The following is a 25251-nucleotide window of genomic DNA, read 5'->3' on the forward strand; positions in this document are numbered from 1 at the left end:
TTCCTGAAGACCAATTCTAATTTAGTCCGAATCCTCGCGGACCTCTATTTTACAGAGTGTCGTCACACAGATGATTATTATAGATAACCAATTCCAAATTACAGGTACACAATTTATTGTGATGCGCAGAGCTATGTAACAATGCAAACATCAGCACAAAATAGATTTTGTTAGAAATAGCTAGTTATCACATGGTTCAATTCAATGCTCTTACAAAATGTTTATACAGTATGAAACAAACGCCAAAGGTAAAACCACAGAAGTGTTCTTTTAAAGAAACACACTTGAAACTGACAAACCGCATTATAAAAAATATTAACTTCTTTACTTGGTGTCATGTTAAAGCATATAATAGCACAGCTGCAATGTTTTACAGTAAATATATTAGCCAGCACCGTCACCTCAAACACGCTGTACATAACCAGTAGGAAAAAGACAGGTTTAGGTGAATGACAGCCCTGCTGGATTGGAGGTGCCGGATTGTAGCCATGTATATTCAAGCGTATCCTGCTGTCCAAATAACAGACATAACAAGCATTTCATGCTTCGTATGTCAAATGGACAAGGATTAAAATACTGACATTACAAAAAGAGGATGCATAGAATTCTGGCAAAAGGAACAGAGAATCGAAAAGAATATCAAGACAACTTGATTTCCAGTAGACTGCAAGTCTTCTTTCTCTATAACAGAATTATTTTTGCGAGTGATCGTGTGTATTTCACTGAAAATAATGATGGGATTCTTGGTTAGAAAATGGGTATTATAAGGTAAAATAATAAAAAGGTCCCCTATAATATTTGTCCAAGACAGCGCTGAAGACGTTTTGATGGAAGACATTTCATGTAAATCAATGAAATCATAAACAAAGCGAAGACATGAAATATTTTATACGGGTTCAGTAATGTCTGCTCGGTTGACATAATAATTTAAGCAAGCTGAAGACTTCCCGACTTATCTCACAAATAAGTGTGTAGCAGTTGTCAGTGGTAGATATGTGCAGAAGCTTTGTTGTTGCTATACGCAGCTACTTTTTGCAAAGCACAAACTTGACAAGCATGACGGAATGTGCAGAAAATACTTGAGTTGGTGACTGAATATTAATCAGGCATATACTGAGGAAACATCTGAGCAATCACTGTGTTTATGGCCGAAATAAGATATTTAAATTGGAACAATACATATTCATGTTCACAGTTCAACCGATGACGTTTCAATATTGATTGCCAAGCGTCCAAATACAAAACTAAATAAAGGCAACCTTAATCTCCTAACCGATTTTACCAATTATTTTCTGTCTCAACAAATGAGATAGATGAAGAACTAAAAGCTTCATCGTATCTATCATGACGCCATTTGAACTGAAATAACGTGGCCTTCCAATAATCCCAAATGAAATTTGAAGTCTTACGTTCTTAAGTTGAATTCAATAATTATCATCATATCTTCTCAGGTGGTATGTCTTTTGTAATTAACATGGGGTCGACAAACAAATACGTTAAAGTTCCGTCGGCAGACTGAAAGATAAAAAAGACATTACATTCACACAGACTCATTCTAGGAAACAAATTATCGCATTTCCCCTAATAAACGCCCCCACATGTACGTTGTCGGACAAGCTCATCCTCCGATTTTTGAGACCCGGTTCTGATGTTATGACATGAAGCTAGGGACCCTTTATAACGGTGTCGCGGGAAGTGGCATTACGGGCACACTTGCCCCGTGGTCACTGCGTCACATGAGATGAGGGTCATTCATTATCTGATTTCTGAAGGGATGTTACCGACTTTCTAAGCATGTCCTCTTTGGAACGATTTGGTCGCGCTTTTCGACCTGAAGAGAGATCGTTTAATACAATAAGGGTTTCCGTTTTATTCTGGCGTTTATTAGAAAAGATGCAGGGTACACATAACTAACTACGAACAGGTAAAACATCAACAACCGGTATGCCTGGGCGTGTTACACATACACGCCTTCTCGTTTCAATATTTGACACTGACCTTTGTCTGCCAAAGCACAACCACTAGTCGCCTACAATTTGTATATTGTAGCAAGATGTATTGTTACTTTTATTGTTAAAAGCAAACACTAAAAGCTACAAAATATAACACGATTCACCATCAGAATATAGCATTCCCACAGTTTTACGTGAACAAAATTCGAACCGTACATTTACTGTACTGAAAATAAGACAAATATAAAATGTATATAGTGTACAAACAGAATGCTCTTGGAGTGAGTATTCTATGAGCACCCAGTACATACTTCTAAGCATTAAAACACAGACGCTTTAACGCTTTCGTGCTGTTAGGACTGACAGGGCAAGCTCATCATTATTGTGAACACCGGGTGTTATCACTGGCTTTCAGTAAATGCCATCGCTGTTTCGCCTTTTAGGACCAGTGGAATCCCAGGTATAATGGAGACTGGTTACTCTCTAGTGCTGACGGGTAATGTTGTCTCGCTTGTCTGTTTATTCCACCTTTTCTGTCGTCAGGCATTCGCTTGAGAGATCTTTCACGAAATAGGTTCAAAACAATTCTATACTGAAATCTGGATAGTCTTATCACACGGAACAAATACAAAAAGCTACGTTTCACCATACAAAACCAGCCTGAACGATAATCTACATATGGTAATTGCAATCACGATACTAAGATGATGTAGCATTTCATGACTTCGTCAGTGCGAAATATATTTTTAAAAAATGATACCAAAAACTGTATGTCATGTACTGATTACGAGATCAATGCTTGACTGCCAGAGCCTCAAACGGCAGTTATACTGAACAACAAAAGAAACGCAACTTTGTTTTTGTGTCAAGCTTTCAAATAGAAGACATAAACATGAACACTGACTTTCATGAGATTTCATTTTTCGAAATTCGCGTTTCTGTTGCAGTTCAGTATATGTTATCCGATGAACAGAACAACGGTATGATTGAACTACTAGTAATTAAACCAAACAAGACGACAAATGACGTAGAACACTAGCACCACTCCAAACAATTTAAAGACCACCTGATCGTCCATTTGACAGCTACACCACCGACGTGGTGGCACTGTAACTTGCTTTAAGGAGTATCAAAACGTTCGGGAAAACATAGGGGTGACAGGTAGTGTTTTGTCTGTCATCTGCAGTTCGATGCCGTTCGGACTACATTCAGCACAAAACAGGACACAAACAGACACGAACTTTGGGTAATAAAGTAGGCTTACAAACTAACGTCAACGTAAGTACATACAGCGTAATTGCAATAAGTTAACACAAAACACAACGTAAACACATGCTAAGAGCCGATGAGCAAAATGTTGATTGCTCAAAAGGACCTTTCCTTGTAACTCTTGTCAATACAGCTTCATAAAACTTATATTGTAGCTATAATTCCAGTTATATAGCATTCACTAAAGGTCAATATACTCGCCTATCTCTAATAGATAGACAAGGGTGTCATATTTTGAAAATATATATCTACGAAAAAGCCAAGAATCCTGATACATGACACGTAAAACCAACTGGTCATTTTCTTATATTAACTTAAATTTGATGAGGCTTGTATGGTTATTATTTTAAATCAACATTCAGATTTAGCATTTCAAAACTTTCAAACTTCGGCTTTTAACCAAGCCCGAGAAACAAAATGATTGCTGGTATGTATTTATACTATTTCTGACAGGCCACGTACAGAGAAAGAGAGCGGGGCATACACAAAATGTTATCTAACTGTAAATCACATTGTTTGCGTTCCCAGACATGCTTGGCACATGTTCATGTATGTCACCATACATTCCAAGACGGCCCTTCATTAATACGCTATATATAACGGCCAAATAAACATTGACTGGCCAAATACACATTAACTGTAAAATAACACTTGGACAGAAACCCCAGACTGTGAATGTGAATTTTTAGGCAGTAACAACACATACACAGCGGTTACCGGTGGATGACAACCGATGGAATCCTCTGTATCTGGTTTGTGCGTGCTTATCCTACACCTATAGTGACGTACTATTGAATCATTTTCATAGCATCATTACATCTTTCTGTGCTTTACATAGTAGAGTTATTTAAACACTGGTGTCAGCGATCTCAGTGGAATGGAAGTGTTGTCTTCTCAATTCGTTCATGTTTCGTTAAAGCTGAGATATATGCTACGGTGTAAAGGTAAAGCTAAATTACTAGGATGAAATACTTATGGGCCAAGTACCCGTGATGGAAGACGGTATCACTAAAGCACAGTACACTGACGTTGTGGATCCTGGGAAAAGGGAGCTAACTCTGGTTGCTTCATACTACCAATAACAGCATTACTGAACACACCAGGCCAGCGAGCGTAGTCACATGAGAACTCGTTTTAGACGACGTACCAGAGTCTTTTGCTGAAAAGAAAAACAGGTCGCTGAATAAAAAAAATTAAAATGTATAATGACCGTTGAAAGCGGTTTCTTAACTGAACAAAATATGTTTCAATCAATTCAATCAGTTCCAAAGTGTTGTACTCATTCAAGGTCAAGAGCTTCTTCGTGGCTGAATTATATACAGGAAATAGTTTTGTCAACTTCTTGTTTCCGCCACTGTTGTCGTTATCCGTTTGACAACACAGACCAATGTCCGCAAGCATATTTTAAAAATTTAAAACTACCTCATCGTGCAGGGATATTAGATATGAGTCTCATATGAACCCTGCCGTGAAAGATGGTAACAAATAACACTTGTGACGTTACTATAGCCTACAAGTTGAGACAAGGAACATAAGCCTGTGTACATGAAATATACACTCATGAAAAATTCAACAATCAAAATTAATTGCAATTATCGTTTCAAAAATGTTTCCATTCTCGCAGTATGGCATAAAAGGCCATGGTCTCACTACGTATGAAAGGAATATTTGTTACCAATTCGCGTCAAGGACATTTCAAACTGTTCCACGAGTAGTGCCAACTGAACCACTTACGTGCTGAACTGGCCTCCTTTGACACCTTCGTCGCGTGTGGACAGTGCATTTTAAACTGCGACACGGTGCAATTGATGTTTAGATCGCCTGAAACCATTAATGGACAATTTGACAGCTAATACCACATGTTACAAAGACCAACGTGTTACCTGTCACGGAATTCCAACTTATTTCACTGAATCTGTCACTGTGTTAATTTTCAACCCTCTCACACATTTTACTGAACTTTTAAAACGTCAGGGAAAGGTCGGCTGTGACGACAATGACTGCCCTGCCTTCGAGTTTACGCTCGGACCAACTGGCAAGATCGGAACTCTCTCCGCCACCCACACTGATCTCGTATCCTTCTGATACTGTCTGATTCAGATAATATCCTCAATTATTCAGATATTTATTCTCCCCCCTGCAACCTGCATGTAGACAACTGACAGGTTTCTGCACATATCTGTTACGGGTGACCGGTATTCGGTGATCGGTAGGGCGAGATACTTGGCCTGGTGACCACCATTTGGATCATAGGCCCATGCGTAGGGTTTGGTCGGGACCGTACAGCAGGCGCTGCTTTGATTTGGTTATGAAAATGACTTTGTCTTATAAATCCCATCAACGCTAATGGATATTCACTCACTTATTCACTACAACACATTAATTTTACTACTTTACTTTATTACTGTTGAGGGAAATATCAGTCCGTCTATACCATCATCGGTCTCAATATTTTGGTTTATGATCATGATAAAGTGGGACGATCTACATATGGTCAGCATCCACCTAGTCATTGTCCAGCATCGAATACCATTCTGTGTCGTGTGAACTTTTACACGAATTACTTTCTCACCAACTGCAGTTGAGCGTGGAAAGATCGTAACTGACAATGTATGTACGTTTCATCTGACGATAGAGACGAACATGTCTCCACAACGGAACGTATTCAACATGAAAAGTAACAGAAACATATTCTTGAGGATGAGACAGTGAATTCGTCGGAATTCTTGTGGTCTGGAACTTGTTAAGTGTGGGTCAGGAAAACGAGTCTGAAAACATTTTCAACCAGTCAAAGCAAGACACAGTAACATCATATCTTGCGAGTCAGAGAGCCGAGACGTCCGATATGGTATCTGGTGACCCATCCTAATCCGGATCACCTCTGAGTTAACTAGAAACTGTCTGTATGTTAATGGGTGATTTTGTTCTTCAAAGAATATCCTTCACATGACAAGTACAAAGTAGGTTTTGAGATAAAATGGAATTGGTTCATCACATTGTTAAATGGAGTCTTACCTATATATCGATTTATTCTGTCATCAAGAGAATCAATGCATTTTGGCGATAAATGGTGATTGTTGATACAAATGTTGGTCTGACTGAAAACCCTGTGAACAAGAAGCATGTTAGTTAGTTACTTATGTTGGCTGATTGTTGTTTAACACTGCACTCAGCTGCTTTCAGCTATATGGCGGCTCTCTGTAAATAATCGAGTCTGAACCAGACAATCCAGTGATGAGCACGAATACGATGACCTGTGTCCACCACCAGCATTTCTGACCACCCGATCCCGCTACTCGCCTGTTACGACAAACATGGGTACTAAAGATAAGTTTTAACCTGATCTTCAGTTAGTTAGGTACTACCAGCGCGTTCCAGCTTTATGACATGAAAGTCCAGTGAAAAGTCGATGAAACTTACAAACTTCGGTCACCGTATCCTTCAGGAATATTTGTTTGTTTTTACACACGTCCTGTATGAAAACATATACCTATGTTGCAGCTATTCGCGTTCAGCCATTCTCACGCCCAATTGTTTCAAATAGCTCGTCCTCTAAATGTGATATATGACAGAAATAAACGTGATTAAATACCCATAACAGTCTCATGAGTGGTCAGTTCTTTTCAGTTAAGTCCGTTTGCATTCGAGCGGTCAGTTATATGGCCACTCTAGAGAAGAAAGTCCCCTATCGAATATTTACTGATGCCCCAGTGATCTCAACTGGGGAGATCTGGGATTAACAAGCGAATCCTGACACTATATTATGACCGTTTCTGTGAGTACATTCACAGTTGTCTCAGAGATATAACCATATCATTACTGGGAGGTCTAAAACTCCCGAAAGGCTTTAAGAAGAGTCCACGGACTCTTCCCAGATCCTTCGCAACAGCAGGGTCGGTTGGGTAGCCTTGGAGTTTAAATCTTCGCTCTTCACGCCGGAGCCGTGTTGGATAACCCACATGGGTACAATATGTGAACCCATTTTCTGGTGTCCCGATTCGTGATATTCCTGGAATATTACTAAAATGTAGTGTAAAACTAAACTCGCTCACAAAAACCCCACACGCAGAATCTAAACCTGAACGAGTAGCAAACACATTTGAACGCTGTCCACTCACGTGCAGTTCAGTAAATCCAGCCTGCACGTCCTGGATGCATCCAGTTCCGGTTTCTTACTGCCATGCGCCATGGCGAAATCCAGAAGACATTTGTTGAGATTTTGAATCTCTGACTTATCACATGATTGCTCCTGCTCACGGGTAACTGGAAGAGAATAAGTGCGGGGGCTAAGATCTTAGTTCTCTCTCTCTCTCTCTCTCTCTCTCTCTCTCTCTCTCTATCTATCTATCTATCTATCTCTATCTCTCGCTCTCTCTCTCTCACTCTCTCTCTCTCTCTCTCTCTCTCTGCATAATAGTGGTGGCTCTAAACCAAATGTGTCATATCAATCGAACTTGGTCCATACAAAAGAGTGATAGATCTTATCAACACCGTCCCAAGTTGTTGGAGTTTTCACAAATAAACAGCCACACCAAACCTGACAAACCGATACATTTCCCCGCCTCCTACGAAAAGCAGCTGGTAACCCGGAATCTAGACAAGAATTCAATATATGGCGTTGTTCCATGTATAGTATTAATCGCTGTCATCGGCACATCTATGACATCATCTGTTTTTGAAAGGTGGTGAAATGAAAGCCAAACTCTTCTGGACCATGCACTCACAATGGTAATGGATGCAAACTTGATCTCGTCACTATATGGCTGGAATAATGCCGGTGTGGCGTAAAACCTACTCAACAACATTGAAGTAAATAGTATTAATCGTTACATGGTGAAACATTAAGAATAGCTTGTGTCTGACAAAAGGATAAATCATATACAATCCAGCATCGTCATTTAAAGTGCTATAAAAACTCAGTCGACTAAACAGGACAGTAGATCAAAGGTGTCCGTCCCCGTTTCGACTAACTGTCCGAGGTACGTGCTACTACAACAACACATGCGTACAAGGTCGAAGCCTCATTTCCGGTATCGACCGCCATGATGGTCACAAGACCCTCTATAAAATTTCAGTATGATGAAATATTGGTAAATATTTTGTAGATTTATCATTCGTTTGGAACACAAATATTCATAATGAACTTACGAGCTGAACTGGCTTCTTTGGAGACTTTGGTGGCTGTTGGACAGTGCGTATTGAAATGTTGCACAGTGCAGTTGATTTGTAGATTAGCTGAAACAGACATTGAACTGGCGTCAATAGGTTGCTGTTAGAATGCAATAGTTAGAACAAAGGCGGCCAAAAAATCCACGTCAGAATTAAGTGACGTTGAAAGGCTACGGAGGTTTTCAGTTACAAACGTCATAAATATATCTTAACTAAAGCCTGCTTATTTTGGAATATCGCTCTTAAATACAAAACCTATAGCTAATGATGCAACATAAAGTTAGACTATTTACAACAATGTCTTGTTAAGCGGAGAAGAGGGGTACAATTGAATAAAGAGGAAACATCTCGGAGTACTTTTTGAAACAGGACTAGGCTTATCAAAGAAGCACCTTATGGTTCTCACAATCCGAAATCCACTTGAACGTTGTTACGTTAATGTATGGTTCCGAGTATGACACAGTGTAAATGTCAGACAAAGAGAATTATATTCTACACACCTACTGCTACACTAAAGTCTGACACTGTCAACTAACATACAGGCCTGTTCAGTCCTGCATTCCAGCTCCAGTAATAGGGTAAAATTGAATGGAAAGAAGTTGTGTCTGTGAATCCTTACCTATGTATTTATTTATCATATCCTCGAGAGAATCAATACACTTGTCCGAGAGACGATGTTTGTTGAAGCATGTGTTGGTCTCGCTGAGAACTCTGTAAACAGTACACGCATATATTTAACAATATACACGAGCAAGTGAGTTGGATTTAACTGAGTCTCCTTTTAACAGCATTCAAGTCACATCACCTTTGTGTTGAAGGAAGGTCGGAAATGATGACTTTCTCCACTTTAGTCAAGGAACAGGATGTTCGGGATTCGGAATTGGGGATTCGAATCCCGAATGTGAATAGTTGTTTTTCAGATTCGTGATTCGTCTGAATGTCTGTCCGTCTGTCTGTCTGTCCGTCCGTCCGTCCGTACGTACGTACGTACGTACGTACGTATGTATGTATGTATGTATGTATGCTCTGATTCGTCATTAATCTGATTCGAAATTCTGACCAACAGTGTCAATATACATTATTTCACCCCTTTTAATGTACCAGGTGATCCGTGTGGTCCTGAGTACATTAAAAACATAAACAGCCAAACTGCACTTTTCCATATTTCAACCTCAAGTTTGACGTTTCTTCGGGTTTCGGCATTTGAATCTCGAATCTGAATATTTTGTTCAGATTCGGAATTATGACCAACAGTGTCAAAATACATTATCTCACCCCTTCTAAGGGGGCCCCTAGTAAACCTGGGTATCTTAAAAACATGAAGACAAAAACCTACATTTTTCCTTATTTCAGCCTCAAGTTTGACTTTACTTCATATTCGGGGTTCGGCATTTAAATCCCGAATCTGAATATATATTTTTCGGGATTCGAATCCCGAGTGTGATTTTCTTTTCATATTTGGGATTCTAATCCCGAATCATTTCACAGCTCTAGGAGAGATATCGCCGGCAGAAGTTGTAGCAGATGCCCCTCGTAGTGGGCGACTACGTGCGACCATTGAAGCACAGCACCATTGCGCCTCATACGGATACATCACCTGCGTCATCGACAGCTACGGTGACCACTATCGCTCAGCAAATACCCGGAGTAGGGTGGCTTTCTGCACAGACCACCAGAAACAGGTTGGGAGAGGCTGGTTTACGTGCCAGAAGATCTTATTTTGACCCTGTGATTCGACAACAACATCGTCGACATCGAGTTAAGTGGTGCACCAACGTTCAGGCCAAGAAGCTATCGAATTGGAGTAGAATCTGTTTCAGAGATGAATCGCGATTTCTACTGGAACGACGCGGTAGAAGAATGCGGGTTGATAGCCAGAGGGAGTTGTTTCAACTGGGCAATGCCCGGCCCCAACACAGCACGTCACACTAGAGACTTCCTCTAGAACCACAACATCAATGTGCTCCCCTGTCCCTCCAGATCACAGGACGTAAACCCGATCGAACATCTGTGGGATGCCCTGGGCTAACGGCTGCGACGCCTTGACCCTCAGGACCAGACACTTCAGCATCTCGCACATTTACTGCCATTCTCTTCCCACATATATTACTTGTCATATCTTCCTACGAACATCTGTTCTAATACGGCCATATTTCGAGGTTCTCATAAAATCCCCTAGCGGCAAAAAATGGCAGGAGATTTCTCTCCCTTTTTTCGGTTCAATTAGAACACGTGTTACATCGACCTAGATTCAACTTGACAAATGCAAGCAATGTGGAGAAACAAATATGACATGACTGAGTTCTGTCTAGAAGAAACATTTGAGTATCGCGCTCGGGAAGAGGTTCACGTTTTCACGATGCATCCGGAAATTACCGACATCTTGCCAACGATCACTTTTGAAACAAGGTCGCTGATTGCACTACTAAATCTGATTGCCTCCAATCACGAGTCTTGAACACTCGCACCATGAAAGGGTCGTATTAGAACAGAGGTTACGTAGGAAGATATGACGAGTAACCACTGTGTGAACAGAATGAGGCACTACAGACAGAGTGGGCTGCGATTGGGCAACACGAGACTTATTCATTCGATGCCGAAGAGATGCCGTACAATTCTGGATGCCCACAGTGGTCACACTAGGCACTGAGTTCAGCGCCACAACATGTCTCCACGTGACACTCAGACTGTTGGCGACAAAGAGGGATAAGTCTGCATTCCCAGTGTACAATTTCGCTATATTTCATTGACTCATTAAGCATACATGATGTTTCAAAATAAACAGTAAAATACAGTTGAAATTCCTGTATGCGTTTCTGCCTTTGGGAAGTATATTATATTTTTGGAAGTACAGAGTTCTGTTTTACATAGAAATTTCCGTGTCTCGTGAAAGTTACTGGGTGTGCTTCAACAATATGTTGACATGTTCCACAGTTATTTCTGTTACATCTATTCAAAGTTAATTTCTCAAAAGTAAATTTTGCTTCGGTTAGGATCTTTTCAAGATTCTGATTTTGTCTTTTGCTTCTTGTTATGTTTCTCTTTCTTATTCTTCTAGATTTCCAAATTAATGTTGAAATCGAAGGGTGCGGATTCGAATCCCGGATGGGACACAAACGAAAATGTAGTAGAATCTGTACTTTAACAAGAAAGTGTAATCCCAAATATGACATATGCGAAAACACGGTGAAAAATGTTTTTGGTGTCTTTATCTCCTACGTAGGACTCACTATCTCCTACGGAGGACTTAGTATCTCCTACGTAAGAAATAGCACCTTTTACATAAGACTTACTATCTCCTACGTAGGACATATACTCTCTGCTACGTAGTACTTAATATATCCTGTTAAAGGTTAGGATTATGATTATGTGGTTATCTAATTGAGAAATGTTTGGTTATGAAGGACGTTAGAAAGACTTAGTAGAAATGCACGTCAATGCATATTTATGACACTAACGCAGTGTTACTACACAGTGTTATTGCGTGTGCGTGCGTGCGTGTTACGTTTGGGTGACGCGGACCTTGATCTAATTGCAGTTATGGGTATTCTCTCTCACACAGATACACACACGCACTCACGCGCACACACAGAGGAGTGTGTGTGTGTGTGTGTGGGGGGGGGGGGGGGGGGTGTTTCTGATAAGAAATTCTCGTTATGACACGTTCTCCGAAAGTTTTGCTTGTCTTCATATGAAGTTAGGTTGGATCAGATATAATTGTGGTTTGTTTTTCGGAATTGTTTACAAGTTGACTTGACTCGGCTGGAAAAGTGTTGAAGCAATACGGAATTCAAAAAGCCAAAAGATTGTCATTATAGTTGTTGCATAAGTATAAGGATATAAGTACGCATAGATTGTCACCGATAGATACATCTGTGCACGCAGATTATGACTAATGCGCAACGACCTCTGAAATATCCAGGACATAATAGAAAAATGGTAACATAGTGCAACATGTAACAGTGAAATAGGTGCAAAAGGGCAAAGTGAACGCGAGGCAGTGAAGTACAACAGTCGGTCCAACACATGAAAGTAATATGCAACAAGTATACGAAGAAGAATTTCTCCACCATCTTGGGTGAAACAAACCTTATGCAGATTAATTGCACGAGGATGATTCATCAGACTGCTGAAAAGCATATGCAAATATCGTGCATGTGAACTGCTGCGGTTTGGTCTAAAGTTTTGATAAGAATTTGCCATTTTTCACCGAGTGCAATCATTTGTTGAACGCATGACAATAATCTTGTCAACGAATTTGTTTTATTATACATCAGTTCATGTGTAAACAGTACCTTAAACAATATGGAATATTTTGCAAAATCTAGTTTAGAACAGTTGACTGAAGTATGCGGCTACACTTACCCTAGTGAGCCTAAACGTTTGATGGGTATTATAGTTGAACACACAAGCCTAATGGTGAAGGAAACAGTAGACTCTAAGAGTAAATGAAACACATGGCTGTAAACTCTAAAACAGTGACTGAAACAGTCAAAAAGGAAATGGTTTCCGTGTCTGGGGGAACTAAGTTGACCATTTCAGATTAATGTATATTAACAATTATCGAGATACTAAGTCTCTGCTACGTAGGAGATAATGAGACTAAAATAAAATTCACTGTGGCCCTAATAAAAAAACGTAAAAACCGTAAAAACTAAAGTGTTTCGATGAAAAATATGTTGATTGTGATAGGAATACTCTATGTCTATTTTACTGTCGCCTATGTGTCTGCCAGCCTGTCTGCTAATGACAATATGCAGTGCACAACTTCACTCATTGACCCCATGCAATTTGAGCTTAACACCTATCAGGCTATACACCATAAACAAAATGCACTGCTTTCTGTTTCTGTCACATTATGCAATTACACAGACAGGCAGGTGTGATGTTTGCACACATGACATGTTATGATGTTAGTTATTTGCAAACGAACCGCATCCATTTTTTCTCACATGACTGGGTCAAGCGGAAAACGTTGATTATACTCAGATTATTTTATCATTGGTAGTTTAGACGAACAACTGAAATGGTTCGTGGCTGTACCATCAAAGGTGTTGAAGTATTGTAAAATTATTGTCCTCCTCAGAGGGCACGTAAGTCCCAAAGCATTCAAGGTAAATGTAAACCTACTACTAGTTTTAATCGTGGTACATATGTTCTTTCAATTTGTAGCTAGATTATCTGAAATTGCTTATAGCTGATGGGATGCTTTACGTCCATGCAGGAAGCAAAAGTACTCTTAGCCCCCATGGTCCCAAGTATGGTGATCTACCGTCAGCTGATGGCAATATATATCCTGCCTTTATATTGTATTGCTATACATAGTTAACATATTTTAGAGTTCATTACTAGTTTTAAATAAAACTAATTATTTTACTGCCTTTTCTTCAGATATTATTATAATTTACCTTAATATATAATAAACGTATAACCTGTCATCAGTCACCATAAGTCTGAGATATTGCAGGAGTAACTTAAAATCTTAACTCACTCACTCACTCACACACACACGCACACACGCACAAACACACGCGCGCACGCACGCACTCACACACGCACCACGCACACACACACACGCGCGCACACACACAAACACACACTCACACACACACACACACACACACACACACACACACACACACACACACACACAAACACACACACTTCAGTGACAGAAATGAATCCCAAATATGGCAAAAAATATTCAGGTTCGGGATTCGAATGAGGTTCAAACATGGAAAACTGTACATCGGTTGTTTAATATGTTTTTAAGACACTCACAAGGAGCACCTAGTACATTAGAAGGGGTGAGATAATGTATATTAACACTGTCCGTCATAATTCCGAAAACAATCTGATAATATGATCTGAAAACAATATTGTTGTCATGGACTCAGAATGGACACAATAAATTACCCGACGTTGCACATAAAATCATTTAGGGGTGGTACGTATGCTGTCGCTACAGAAATACGCAGAATAATGGGAAGGGTAGTTCGTTCCTTGGTACGATAGTTTGTGAATGAAAATACCTGTGGGAATTCTGAAACGGACAATGTCCACAGTACATCCAGTCTGAGCTGACTATTAATAAATGGAGACAGGATATTTACAAAAATTATTAATGAATAGCAGATTGCGTTCAATCCTGAAAGGGGATTTCATGGATGGAGTGTTCACCCCTCTGAACATCATTTCGGTCATTCCACGGCGTGTTATTCTGAGAGGGTGGAAAACAACTCCTACGCCGGTGAGGGTTTGGCTTTCGACATACATAGAGACATTACCAAGTTGATTCAAATTTCGAACCCTGTTCACACGTTTCGTGCTCGCCTCTTTCCTAACGGCGATTCGCAACACCCGTAATGTTTGAAGAAACTTGATTGTAGGATGTTCCAACCAGGCCTTTCACATAACTCCCTAAAGGGTGTACGGATATTGGGCTAAAAGAAATCCAACTTTGCTGCCATCATTGTGAGCAAGCAATCATTCGTAACTACGTCATTCCGGCAAGCCGAATGGCGACTCGTACCCTTCTCGTGGCCATGCTCAGGACTGGGCCTTGTCTAGGCGCAAACAATGGAAATATATGTCTGAATTTCTAAACATGGCTACTTCCAGAAAAAGCCAATTAATTTATAATACAAAATGAAAGTCACTTTAAGTAAGTTTCTTATGTCGTTAACAAATATCAGTAACAAGTTAAATTTATAATCACGCAAATACTATAACTGAAAATCGATAATCGCAAAGAAACTATAATAATTCGATTCATTCACATTTCACTACGCATTATATGATTGGTTTGCCACGATTCTTGGCAATGATGGCGTACTATACAAGTACGAGTCTTCTTCTACGTCACGGAAAGAGGCGATTAGTTACGAATGAACGGGCAATATAAAGACTTGGGACCATTTCCGAGGGGTTCACAAACAATGCCGACAAAGACAGCAGTGGCGGCGGGCGACAAGCTAGCCTCATTTGACGTTGTTCAGGCAGGGAGTCTCAAACAGGATCCCTGGTTCAGGTGAGTTAACGTATTCTGGGGTTTTTTCACAGTAAAATACCTTACAGAAATAGTCTCGCCAACATTTTATTCCAGGATATGTCAATACTCACGAGCAGTTGACCAACTCCACTTTGCATGTTTTCGACGCAACCAGGGCAGTCCTGTGATGTTGGTGCGCAAACACGAAGTCGAGGAGACAGTTGTTAATGTCGATGGATTCGTAGGTCCGGCATGCTTCTTCAGCTCCACTTGCAACTCCAGCTGCAAAATACGAGAAAAAAGAAAGTAAATATCATCGTTGTTCTACTCCTAAGGATTCTATTTTAGAATCACCACAAGCTAAAAAATAGTTCAAATAAATAATTCACAATAACATAGAGCTGTTTGGGCAATGTAGTTAAACCCGCTTTTATGCGTTTAACAGCAAAAATCAATGTCAGTGTTTGCTTACATGCACAAGCAATGGAGACGTGGTTTATCGTATCTTGGCTAAGTAATTAGGGTTCTACAAGAAATGTGGAAACACTAGTCGCACTTGTTTGGTTTGAGGCAATGACGTGTGACATTAAGTGAGTGAGTTTAGTTTTACGAAGCTTTTAGCAATATCCCAACGATATCACGGAGGTGTTTCATAAAGTAGCAGCCAGCTTCTTAAAGGCAAAACACGTCCTCATTCAGAAAACTACTTGATCGTGTATGATTTCTGTACATTATTTCTAATTTTTGCAAATGGCGATGAGACGTTTGGGGTTCCCTAAGTTGAGAAGCGGTGTCTCTATGCAGTGTTGTGACTTTAGAGACGAACGACATCACTGGTCCACAGTTTCGGCGTTGTACGTGACTGAGGTATACGCCTCCTTAAGTCATTATTGACGTATGTCTGTGCCTAGAAATCATATTAAGACGTTGATCTTGCTAGTCATCATGTGTGTAACTGGTTCGAAAAATTGTGTGCATTTCTTGAAAGGTTATTTACAGGCTGCATGACTTAACTGGAGAACTGTTCACAGCTGCGTATAACAACAAACAAAGGGCGACATTCTATCAATATTTGATCACCAATCAATACATGACTACTGCTACTGTTGTTCTCTTGCATGTTATATAGACTGAGTCAAGGTAACAACAATGTCATAAAGTGTTTCCGTGGTCATGATGTCAAAAGTGAGTATTAGGTACTGCTGTGGACGCCGATCAATGGATCTCTTAGATGACAAGATGTTGTTACCTGGCAACATGGTCGACTCGAAATTTGGTTTGAACACCGTAAACAATAACTCTAAAGTGCAAGTGAAAGCATACACCCAAGGGCAAGCGTGTGAGTGAGTTTGGTTTTACGCCGCTTTTAGCAATATTTCAATGGGGAGGGGGGAGGGGGGGAGGTTACCAGAAATGGACTTCATATATTGTACCCACGTGGGGAATCGAACACGGTTTTTCGGCATGACAAGCGAACGTTTTAACCTCAAGTTCTAGACTACCCCACTGACACTCCCGAGGGCAATGCTTTGATGTTCGTCCATCGGTGTCAACGATGACCATGACATCACTGCACAGTTGATGGCTGGACTTTGTGAGTCTGGCTGTGGCTGACGAGTCCGATATGTGCTCGCAGGCCGGGCACTCGTGGACTGTTGGAATTTGTTCGGTGATGGCTCACGATTTACGCATCTTTCGTTTCCTTTTTGCCTCGGCACTCATCCTATTTTCATAGGATGTGCCACCTTTCTTGATGTGTCTACGACAGGTGGGATGGTCAAGCGCCTGTTTCTCCCAGGTGTCGGGCTCGATATTGAAGCTCTTCAGCAATGCGTGGAGTCTGTCCTTGTAGCGCTTTTTCTGTCCACCCTGCGTGCGCTTGCCTTCTGACAGTTCACCATAAAGCAGTCTCTTGGGAAGGCGGTTTTCAGGCACGCGGACGACATGAACCGCCCATCTGAGTTGGACGTTCCTCAGTAGACCGAATATGCTTGATAGACCAGCTTGAGATAGAACCTGTGTCTGGCACTTTGTCCTGCCAGGTGATCTTCAGCAGCCTTCGCAGAGACTTCAGATGGAAACGGTTCAGCTTTCTAGAAAGACGCTCATACACTGTCCAAGTCTCTGAGACATAGAGCAGTGTAGGTATTATAGCTGCCTTGTACACCTTCAGATTGGTAGTCAGTATAATGCCTCTCCTCTCCCATACAGACGCTCGTAGCCACGGTAAAGCAATACTCGCCTTTGCAATGTGGGTATCAACCTCGTCGTCTATGTTCACAGATCTGGACAGTGTGTTGCCCAGGAAGGTGAACTTGACAACAGCCTTCAAGGTTTCCCAATTCACAGAAATTGATGGTCCAAGTATTGTTTTTGTCACGCGGGTCGGTACAGGACCTCTGTCTTCTTCGTGCTGGTTGTCAGGCCAAAGCTGTTACAGGCTGTGGAGAAGCAGCTAACGCTCTGCTGCAACTGGATTTAGTAGGCCGCGCACGAAATCCCCCTTTAGTTTTGACTTGGCCTTGATCCCCCTCAGGTTGAAGAGACTTCCATCAGTCCTGAACAGGATTGGAATGTTGTTCTCAGTGTCCTTGCATAAGGCATCTGATATCACACATCACGGCTTTACGCCCCCGTTCGTGACTGGGAAAGCATCTGAAGATCACGGAATTGACATATCATGGCAATGAACTTTCTGGGGCATGAACTTTCTTTCCATGACCCTCCTGTCTCGACTGACAGTATCAAAGGCTTTAGTCTGCGAAAGTAATGGCCCTTCTGATGTTCCTGGCACTTCTCCTGGACTTGGCGAGCGTCAAAGATCATATCAGTAGTTCCTGACTTTCCGGCAGATGTCCATCTTCCATGTGCTGAAAGAAACGGTTAAGAAGAACTCTGGCAAGGATCTTGCCTGCAATGACTAGGAGCATGATTCCTTCGTGATTGTCACAAGATCGCTTGTTGCCTATCCTCTTGTAGAGATGGACAATGGAGGCATTCTTGAGGTCATGGCGGACAGTTTCATACTGCCACATGGCCCTGAGGAGCTTGGTGAGTTTCAGAAGAAAAGGCTGGTCCTCCATCCTGGTAAATTTCAGCTGGTATTGCATCAGAGCCTGGCGCTTTGACATTTGACAGGAACTTAATCGCTGCTTTGACCTCTGCCCCTTGTGGAACTTTGACCTCTGCCCCTTGTGGCGGTTCTGTCATGAAATTGTTGGTCGTAACCTGTGGCATGCGGTCGATAGCTTTATCATCTCCCGAGGGTAATACTAATGCCAATAGGGTATACAGCATTGCTCCGTTTGAAACACTCGGTTTGCATGTCATGATAAAGAAGAAAACACACACACAATAATTAGCAGACGTTTCAAAGCCCGAAAACATCATATCACATGATGGCATTTAGAAAGTTTTCAAATGTAACATGCGTTATATTTGGGATTACACAGACTCAGGAGAGCACAGATTCTAGTTCTTCTGTGGCTGAGTGTGGACGCTCGTGTACTTAGGCCTAGTTTCTCACGTTTCCTAAAAATTTCCCCTACTGCCTAACCCTCCCAGCAATGCTAAATGAAGCAAGTCTAGATTATACCAGGTTCAAGAAACTCACTGAGGCTCCCTTTCAAGTTAAATGGGATTATTTGTTTCTATCAAAATCATACAAATTAACAGACCAACTTAGACTAACTTAGATTAACTTAAATCTCTGCTATAAGCAGGTAATATGATTTGGTGTTCCCAAACAAAACATATCTTGACCATGTTTAAATTCAGTGCTTTTCAACGTCAGTTTGACTAGGGGATAATATTCATGCATTTGGTCATTGGGTATGAGACTGCGTGGGTCATGAAGTTTGTTTTAGTAACCTGATACATTCTGTGCCTAGTTCCGTATAGACAAGAATTCCAGGAGGGTGGGAGGTGTCATACTAATTACTAATTTTGCTGCAGATGATAGATCCTATAAGACAGGGATTTTTTAGCACTAGGACTAGGATTGAGGCAACTGTGTTTATAGCATCAATGTAACTTTAAGTTTCATGAGTCTTCTTGTCACGTGGGCAATATTTCCAACGAACAGAATGACGAGGAGACTCAATGTGCCATGATAAACCGTGCATGATAGGTTGGTGGCGAGCTGTGTCCTTGCTGACGATTTGGTCAGTGCTGTAAATGATTTATTACTGTAAAAACAATTACTTTGAAAAATCACAAGATAGAACCAAGAAAGTCGTACATGTTTCGGTTCGTACAGTAAGAGAAAATGACGCACTCTCAAATCTGGCGCCATTCTGTGGCGTTAATTACAATTCGCTTTCCCGTGCCCTTCGGTTTTACAACGTTGCCGTGCTGCAGGTGTTAACATGTCTGGACAGTAAGTGCACATACAACCCAAGCGTCAAACATATCACAGTTTGAGTCGCGCATGTCAAACACCTCCGTCTGTTACCATTAACAAGCAGTTGAGCAAGAGAAATAGGTGCAAGCTAAAATGATTACAATGCATTAATTCAAAAAGCAACGTGAAGAGTGCAAATGTTCTGAAGGTGACACCATGTGGCAGAGCTAGAAACCAGGATCCCAAACTATTTTTTATTCCGGAATGAGACGATGTATGACGGTGTTTTGAATACACACAGAAATGGCAGCCGTGAAGATCCATCTGGGTTATTCAAAAGAGATTTATTTTTCACCTTGCGCATCTGTCGTGCACAGTCGTCACTTTCCGTGCGTCTGCAGAGCCGATGCGCGCCGAATGTACTGATCTATAAAGACCTCATTCACAGCATCTGCGCCAAAATGAGTTTACATCAGCGGGATTGTGTCCCCATCAGCAATGGCTGCACACACATCTGAGACGTCACCGCTTTTTGTTCTACACTGCAGTCTGGCAACATGGCCGTGGAAAGATCTACCGACATCGTTGTTGAACATATTTCTCGGAAATAGAACATTGAGTTTTCAGAGCGTTGTTCAGCAATAAAGCTAAAACACAGATGTACATTCGTCCTCGGTGATATGAAGTAGTATATAACCCAAATTCATATTCAGCTCCAGAACTATTAAAGTATAACCTGTTTAAATCAAAGAGTACTGATTTTGTTTTTTTAAAGAAGCAGATCAAACGACCATGCATTTATGTCTAGCCATCTATATGACTGACGGTGACGTCATGCAAGGCTATGACACAATTCGGCTGAAATTGCCATCAATATTGTTCATATCTGGAGGATATATTTGGCGTTAATATTCAACTGTGGGTGAGGTTTAGGGGAGATAAAGGCGTGAAAATCATTCTAACAGCGCTTATACTAAACAGAGTGCAACATAAATCCGGGACGTCACTCGATACAATAAAATTGAAAAGGAGAGTTCATTTGACACAGTGGCTTTTTTAGACAAATAACAGCTCCACGTCGGCATGCTGATCGAGGACTCAGGAGTGTTTTATATTTAATCCCGGAACAATTCCGGGAAATGAACATTAAACGTCACTATCTGCTTCTGGCGAGTTTGTGTTGCTGTCACATTCCCCTGAATAATCCGTCTGCTATTTCTTGATATACTGAAGACAATAAAAAACGTCTCAAGCCTTAGAATAAACGCTATTTCAAAATTGTAATTTAAAACTTCCAACGTGATCTGCGACGGATTCAAGCATTTAGACTGTAAAGACATGATAATATTTATCTCATAACCACAAGTCATTAAGCTTACCTTTCTCATATTGGTACTGTGAATGCAAAACAAAACTAAATAATACAAGTAAACATACATATAATTATTATTATTACGTTTTACAGATAAAGATAAAAAATGTAGCAGAGAGGGTTCGGGAGATCCTGGCACAGTCAGACCGGTAAAGCTCATCATCAGCTCGGGGCCCAAGTCCCCTCTACACGCAGGTCAGACAGTGAATGGGATTTCTCCTAGGAAACGCTTCCTCCTGTGACAGCCTCCAAGACCTTCCTGGAGAATATGAAATCTTCCCAAACTGCAGTGTTCCATTATTATTATAATTGTTGTTGTTGTTTTTGCAAGTTTGTGAAAGGCCTGAGCTCCATTATGTACGGATGAATAAAGGGCTATCACCATACATCACTAACGCGTATCTTGATATATCATCAAACTCTTGATATATAATCAACATCTTGACATATGATCCAGATCTGTACATATGATCAAAACATTGATATATCATCAACATCTTGATGCATAATCAAACAAAACGACAGAAATCAACACTTTAATCTATTTTTTTCCTTTACTCGAAATACTGATAACTCGACGGTCGATCTGACAACGAGTTAACAATGTTCCATTGTAAACCTATATTTAAGGAACGGTGTCACCATCAATGTTTTGCTACACTTATTGATTGTTTGGTTGTTTTCTGCACTCAAACATGCGCACTATATTTGAGTAAATAGGGGCGAGTTACACTGCCGCCAGCAGCGTATTGGTACCTGTTGTTTAACAGCACAAACAGTACGGCTTTATGACGATGACCCTCAAAACATTCGTGTCTAAGTCATACAAGTGGCTCACGTTATGATCCCAAAGTCCCACGGCCAACATAGGTCTCGCAAGACAACAATTCTTGTCGGAACAACAGTACAGTGTCCGCTGTCGAGATATTGCTGGAACATCGCTTAAAGCGGCGTAAAATCAAACCCATTCATTCACTAACAACAGTCCATTGCCATCATAGATGTCCCATCACACAACAGTACAGATTGGGTCTCACTTTATTTCTCTTAAACAGCACTGTTATGTGAACAGCACGTGAAGGTCCCGGGGCAGAATAGGTCTTCAGCAACCCATGCTTGCCACTAAAGGTGACTATGCTTGTTGTAAGAGCTGACTAACGGGATCGAGTGGTCAGGCTCGCTGACTTGGTTGACACATGTCATCGGTTCCAATATGCGCAGATCGATTGTCATGTTGTTGATCACTGGAGTGTCTGGTCCACACTCGACTATTTACAGATCGCCGTCATATAGCTGTAATATTGCTGAGTGCGGCGTAAAACTAAACTCACTCACTCACTATTATGTAAGCAAGGTGATCACTCACACAGTAGTATCGCGTAATCACGTTGGTCACTCACATAATAGTATTATTTAATCACGTGGGTCACTCACACAACAGTATTATGTAATCAGGTTGATCACTCACATAATAGTATTATTTAATCACGTGGGTCACCCACACAACAGTATTATGTAAGCACGTGAGTCAATCACACAACAGTATAATAATGTTGGTCTCGCAAACAGCATCATGAAATCACGTGGTTTTCTCAAACAACAATAGTTTCTAATCACGTAGGTCACTCACACGACAGTATTATGTAAGCACGTGGATCACTCACACAACAGCATTATGTAAACACGTGGATCACTCACACAACAGCATTATGTAAGCACGTGGATCACTCACACAACAGTATTATGTAAACATGTGGAACACTCACACAACAGTATTGTGTAAGCACGTGAGTCATTCACACAACAGTATAGTAATATTGGTCTCGCAAACAGCATCATGAAATCACGTGGTTTTCTCAAACAACAATAGTTTCTAATCACGTAGGTCACTCACACGACAGCTTTATGTAAACACGTGGATCACTCACACAACACAATTATGTAAGCACGTGGATCACTCACACAACAGTATTATGCTAACCGGTGGATCACTCACATCACAGTATAATGTAATCATTTTGGTCACTCACAACAATATTATGTAATAAGGTGGGTTACTCACACAGCAGTTTTCATCTCTGTTTGGTCTCCTGAACAGCAGAATTATGAAATCACGTGGGCATCTCAAACAACAATATTGTGTACTCACGTGGATTTCTCGTACAACAATATAATGTAATCAAGTGGATCTCATGTACAGCAGTATCGTACAATGATATGGGTCTCCCAAATAAAAGTATTTTATAACCACGTGGGTCTCTCAAGCGACTATATTATGCAATCGCGTGGTCTCTAAAACAACAGTGAAATAAAATTACGTGGGCCTCTAAAACAACAGTATTAAGCAACCAGGTGGGTCACCCCAGCTACTGTCTTTTACAGTCATGCATTATGTAACTGTCTCTCAGGAGGTTCTGTATGTCAGCACGGGAAACAGATCTTTGTTATCACAGATTTCCAACATTAAAAGTCCCCCAAACAACAACAGCTTCATGTGATCACACCAGCCTCTCAAACAACAGTTCTATGAAATTGCATGCCTTTCCAGTAACGAATCTTTTCACCGGTCATACAACAAATGCAAAGCAGATCCCAACATCACATTTAAACACCAGTCTGCATCGTCTATATTTTCTTCAATGTACACCAACTTCCGCATCTATTTCGGAGTTCATGGTGTACATGTCTCTCTGTCCATGCTGCTCACTTACATCTTACATAAGATTACATAAGCACAGGGGTCAATATCACATGAGCAGTGATGACCGGCGCAAAGGTGCTGATAACAGGCAATAGTTCAACAGTATGTAAATTATGAATTTCCGCTTTTGGATCGTTCTAATCAGTACCTACTTGAAACACAGATGAGCTATGGTAAATTGTTCATGACACAATATCCTATCTGCGAATACTGCGTTTAATCTTTAACTTCACTCGGAGTCTCCCATTAAGCCTCGGAATGCCACTTTGCAAACAAAATGGGTTTAATTTTGTTCAAGGTCCACAAATCTAAACCCAAGGACCTGAAAAACTAAATAGGCGTAACGCTGCAGTGCCATAGTATTGGCTTTTACCGTTAGAAAATATTCGAACCTCGTTATACCGCAAATGTGAATTCTTTCATCAAAGATATTCCATTTCGACTAACCCGCCCGTTATTGCTTAGCAGATGTGACATATAATGTATGAGACGTTTAAAAGGCTAGTGTCAGTCAACACTACAATAACAAACCATGCGCCTTATAATGGGGATATTTTTCGGGGATGCGAAGACAGAGCTACGAGAATGAATAAGATGTATTCAATAAATTAACAGAGATGCTAAAATAACCTTAACAGCACATGACACAGTCTCTAGTCCACCCCTCAAAGCATATTGGATATATAAAGTATTATACTCACCAATTCCTAAAATCAGGAACGCTAAGGCGCAGAGAATGCATTTTAATTCCATCGTTGACCGATGCCCCCGTTACAATGGCTGACAGCAACTCGGAGCTCGCTCGAACACACCTCACCCCTTCTCAGCTAACTGTGCCAGATTTATTCCTCCGTTGCGGGAGCGATATCCAGCACCACGGACAGCCGCAGTGGTTTTATCAACTGGTCCTAAAAGACATGGTGGTCTCAACAATAAGAGGTTTGTTGTGAAACGGGAATGTTGATGGTTTCTTCACTAAACAAAGACGTCCTGTTTTCGCTTAATTTGAAAGGGTTAAACCTAAGACGCTGTTACATCGATCGATGCTAGAGTTCCGCTTTTGGGCCCCGCATGGGTCCTACATGTGTGTTTTAAAATTATCAGCAGTTGATATGATTTATGATGCTAAATGTCATTGATGACTCAGTTTGTTAAAATCTATTTAACGCTTATGAGTCAAACGATATTAGTTTCTGATCGATACTTCTCAAATCAAACAGCAGCAGAATCATTAAAAGACCATTAACATAGAACGGTTTATCGCAGGTTTTGGCGCTGAAGCTGAACTGTGAAAAGGCAATTACTTTAGAAAACGTTAAATAATACCCGTGTTTTCCTCTGAATAAATTTACCGCAACATAAGTGCAGTTTTATTCATAAACAAACAGGCGGAGTCGTGTGATACAGGACCTATTGAAAACACACACAAAATCGTTAGCCTCTGGCCTTAATTAT

At 40.8% G+C, this 25251-nt stretch overlaps 1 protein-coding gene across 1 annotated transcript; it reads right to left on the reverse strand.

Annotated features, from left to right (window-relative positions):
• Positions 1–98: 98 nt before the first annotated feature.
• LOC137279236 (uncharacterized) lies at positions 99–24599 on the reverse strand. Its single transcript, XM_067811737.1, has 8 exons — positions 24498–24599; positions 15513–15663; positions 9010–9101; positions 8370–8456; positions 7340–7484; positions 6237–6328; positions 4956–5042; positions 99–4380 (listed from the first exon to the last, which is right to left on the reverse strand). The coding sequence occupies exons 1-8, from the start codon at positions 24547–24549 to the stop codon at positions 4289–4291; spliced, it is 798 nt and encodes a 265-aa protein (XP_067667838.1). The 5' UTR covers positions 24550–24599; the 3' UTR covers positions 99–4288.
• Positions 24600–25251: the final 652 nt, after the last annotated feature.

Source organism: Haliotis asinina, chromosome 3 (genome assembly GCF_037392515.1).
Source record: "Haliotis asinina isolate JCU_RB_2024 chromosome 3, JCU_Hal_asi_v2, whole genome shotgun sequence".
In the NCBI taxonomy this organism is placed as follows: domain Eukaryota; kingdom Metazoa; phylum Mollusca; class Gastropoda; order Lepetellida; family Haliotidae; genus Haliotis; species Haliotis asinina.

Coding starts and splice junctions, on each gene's coding strand:
- LOC137279236 (XM_067811737.1), bottom strand. CDS start 24,549: ATGGAATTAAAATGCATTCTCTGCGCCTTAGCGTTCCTGATTTTAGGA. Junction 8,457..9,009: donor TATGATAAATAAATACATAG/GTAAGGATTCAC, acceptor TGTCTGTTTCAG/CTAATCTACAAATCAACTGC. Junction 7,485..8,369: donor CAAAGAAGCCAGTTCAGCTC/GTAAGTTCATTA, acceptor ATTCTCTTCCAG/TTACCCGTGAGCAGGAGCAA.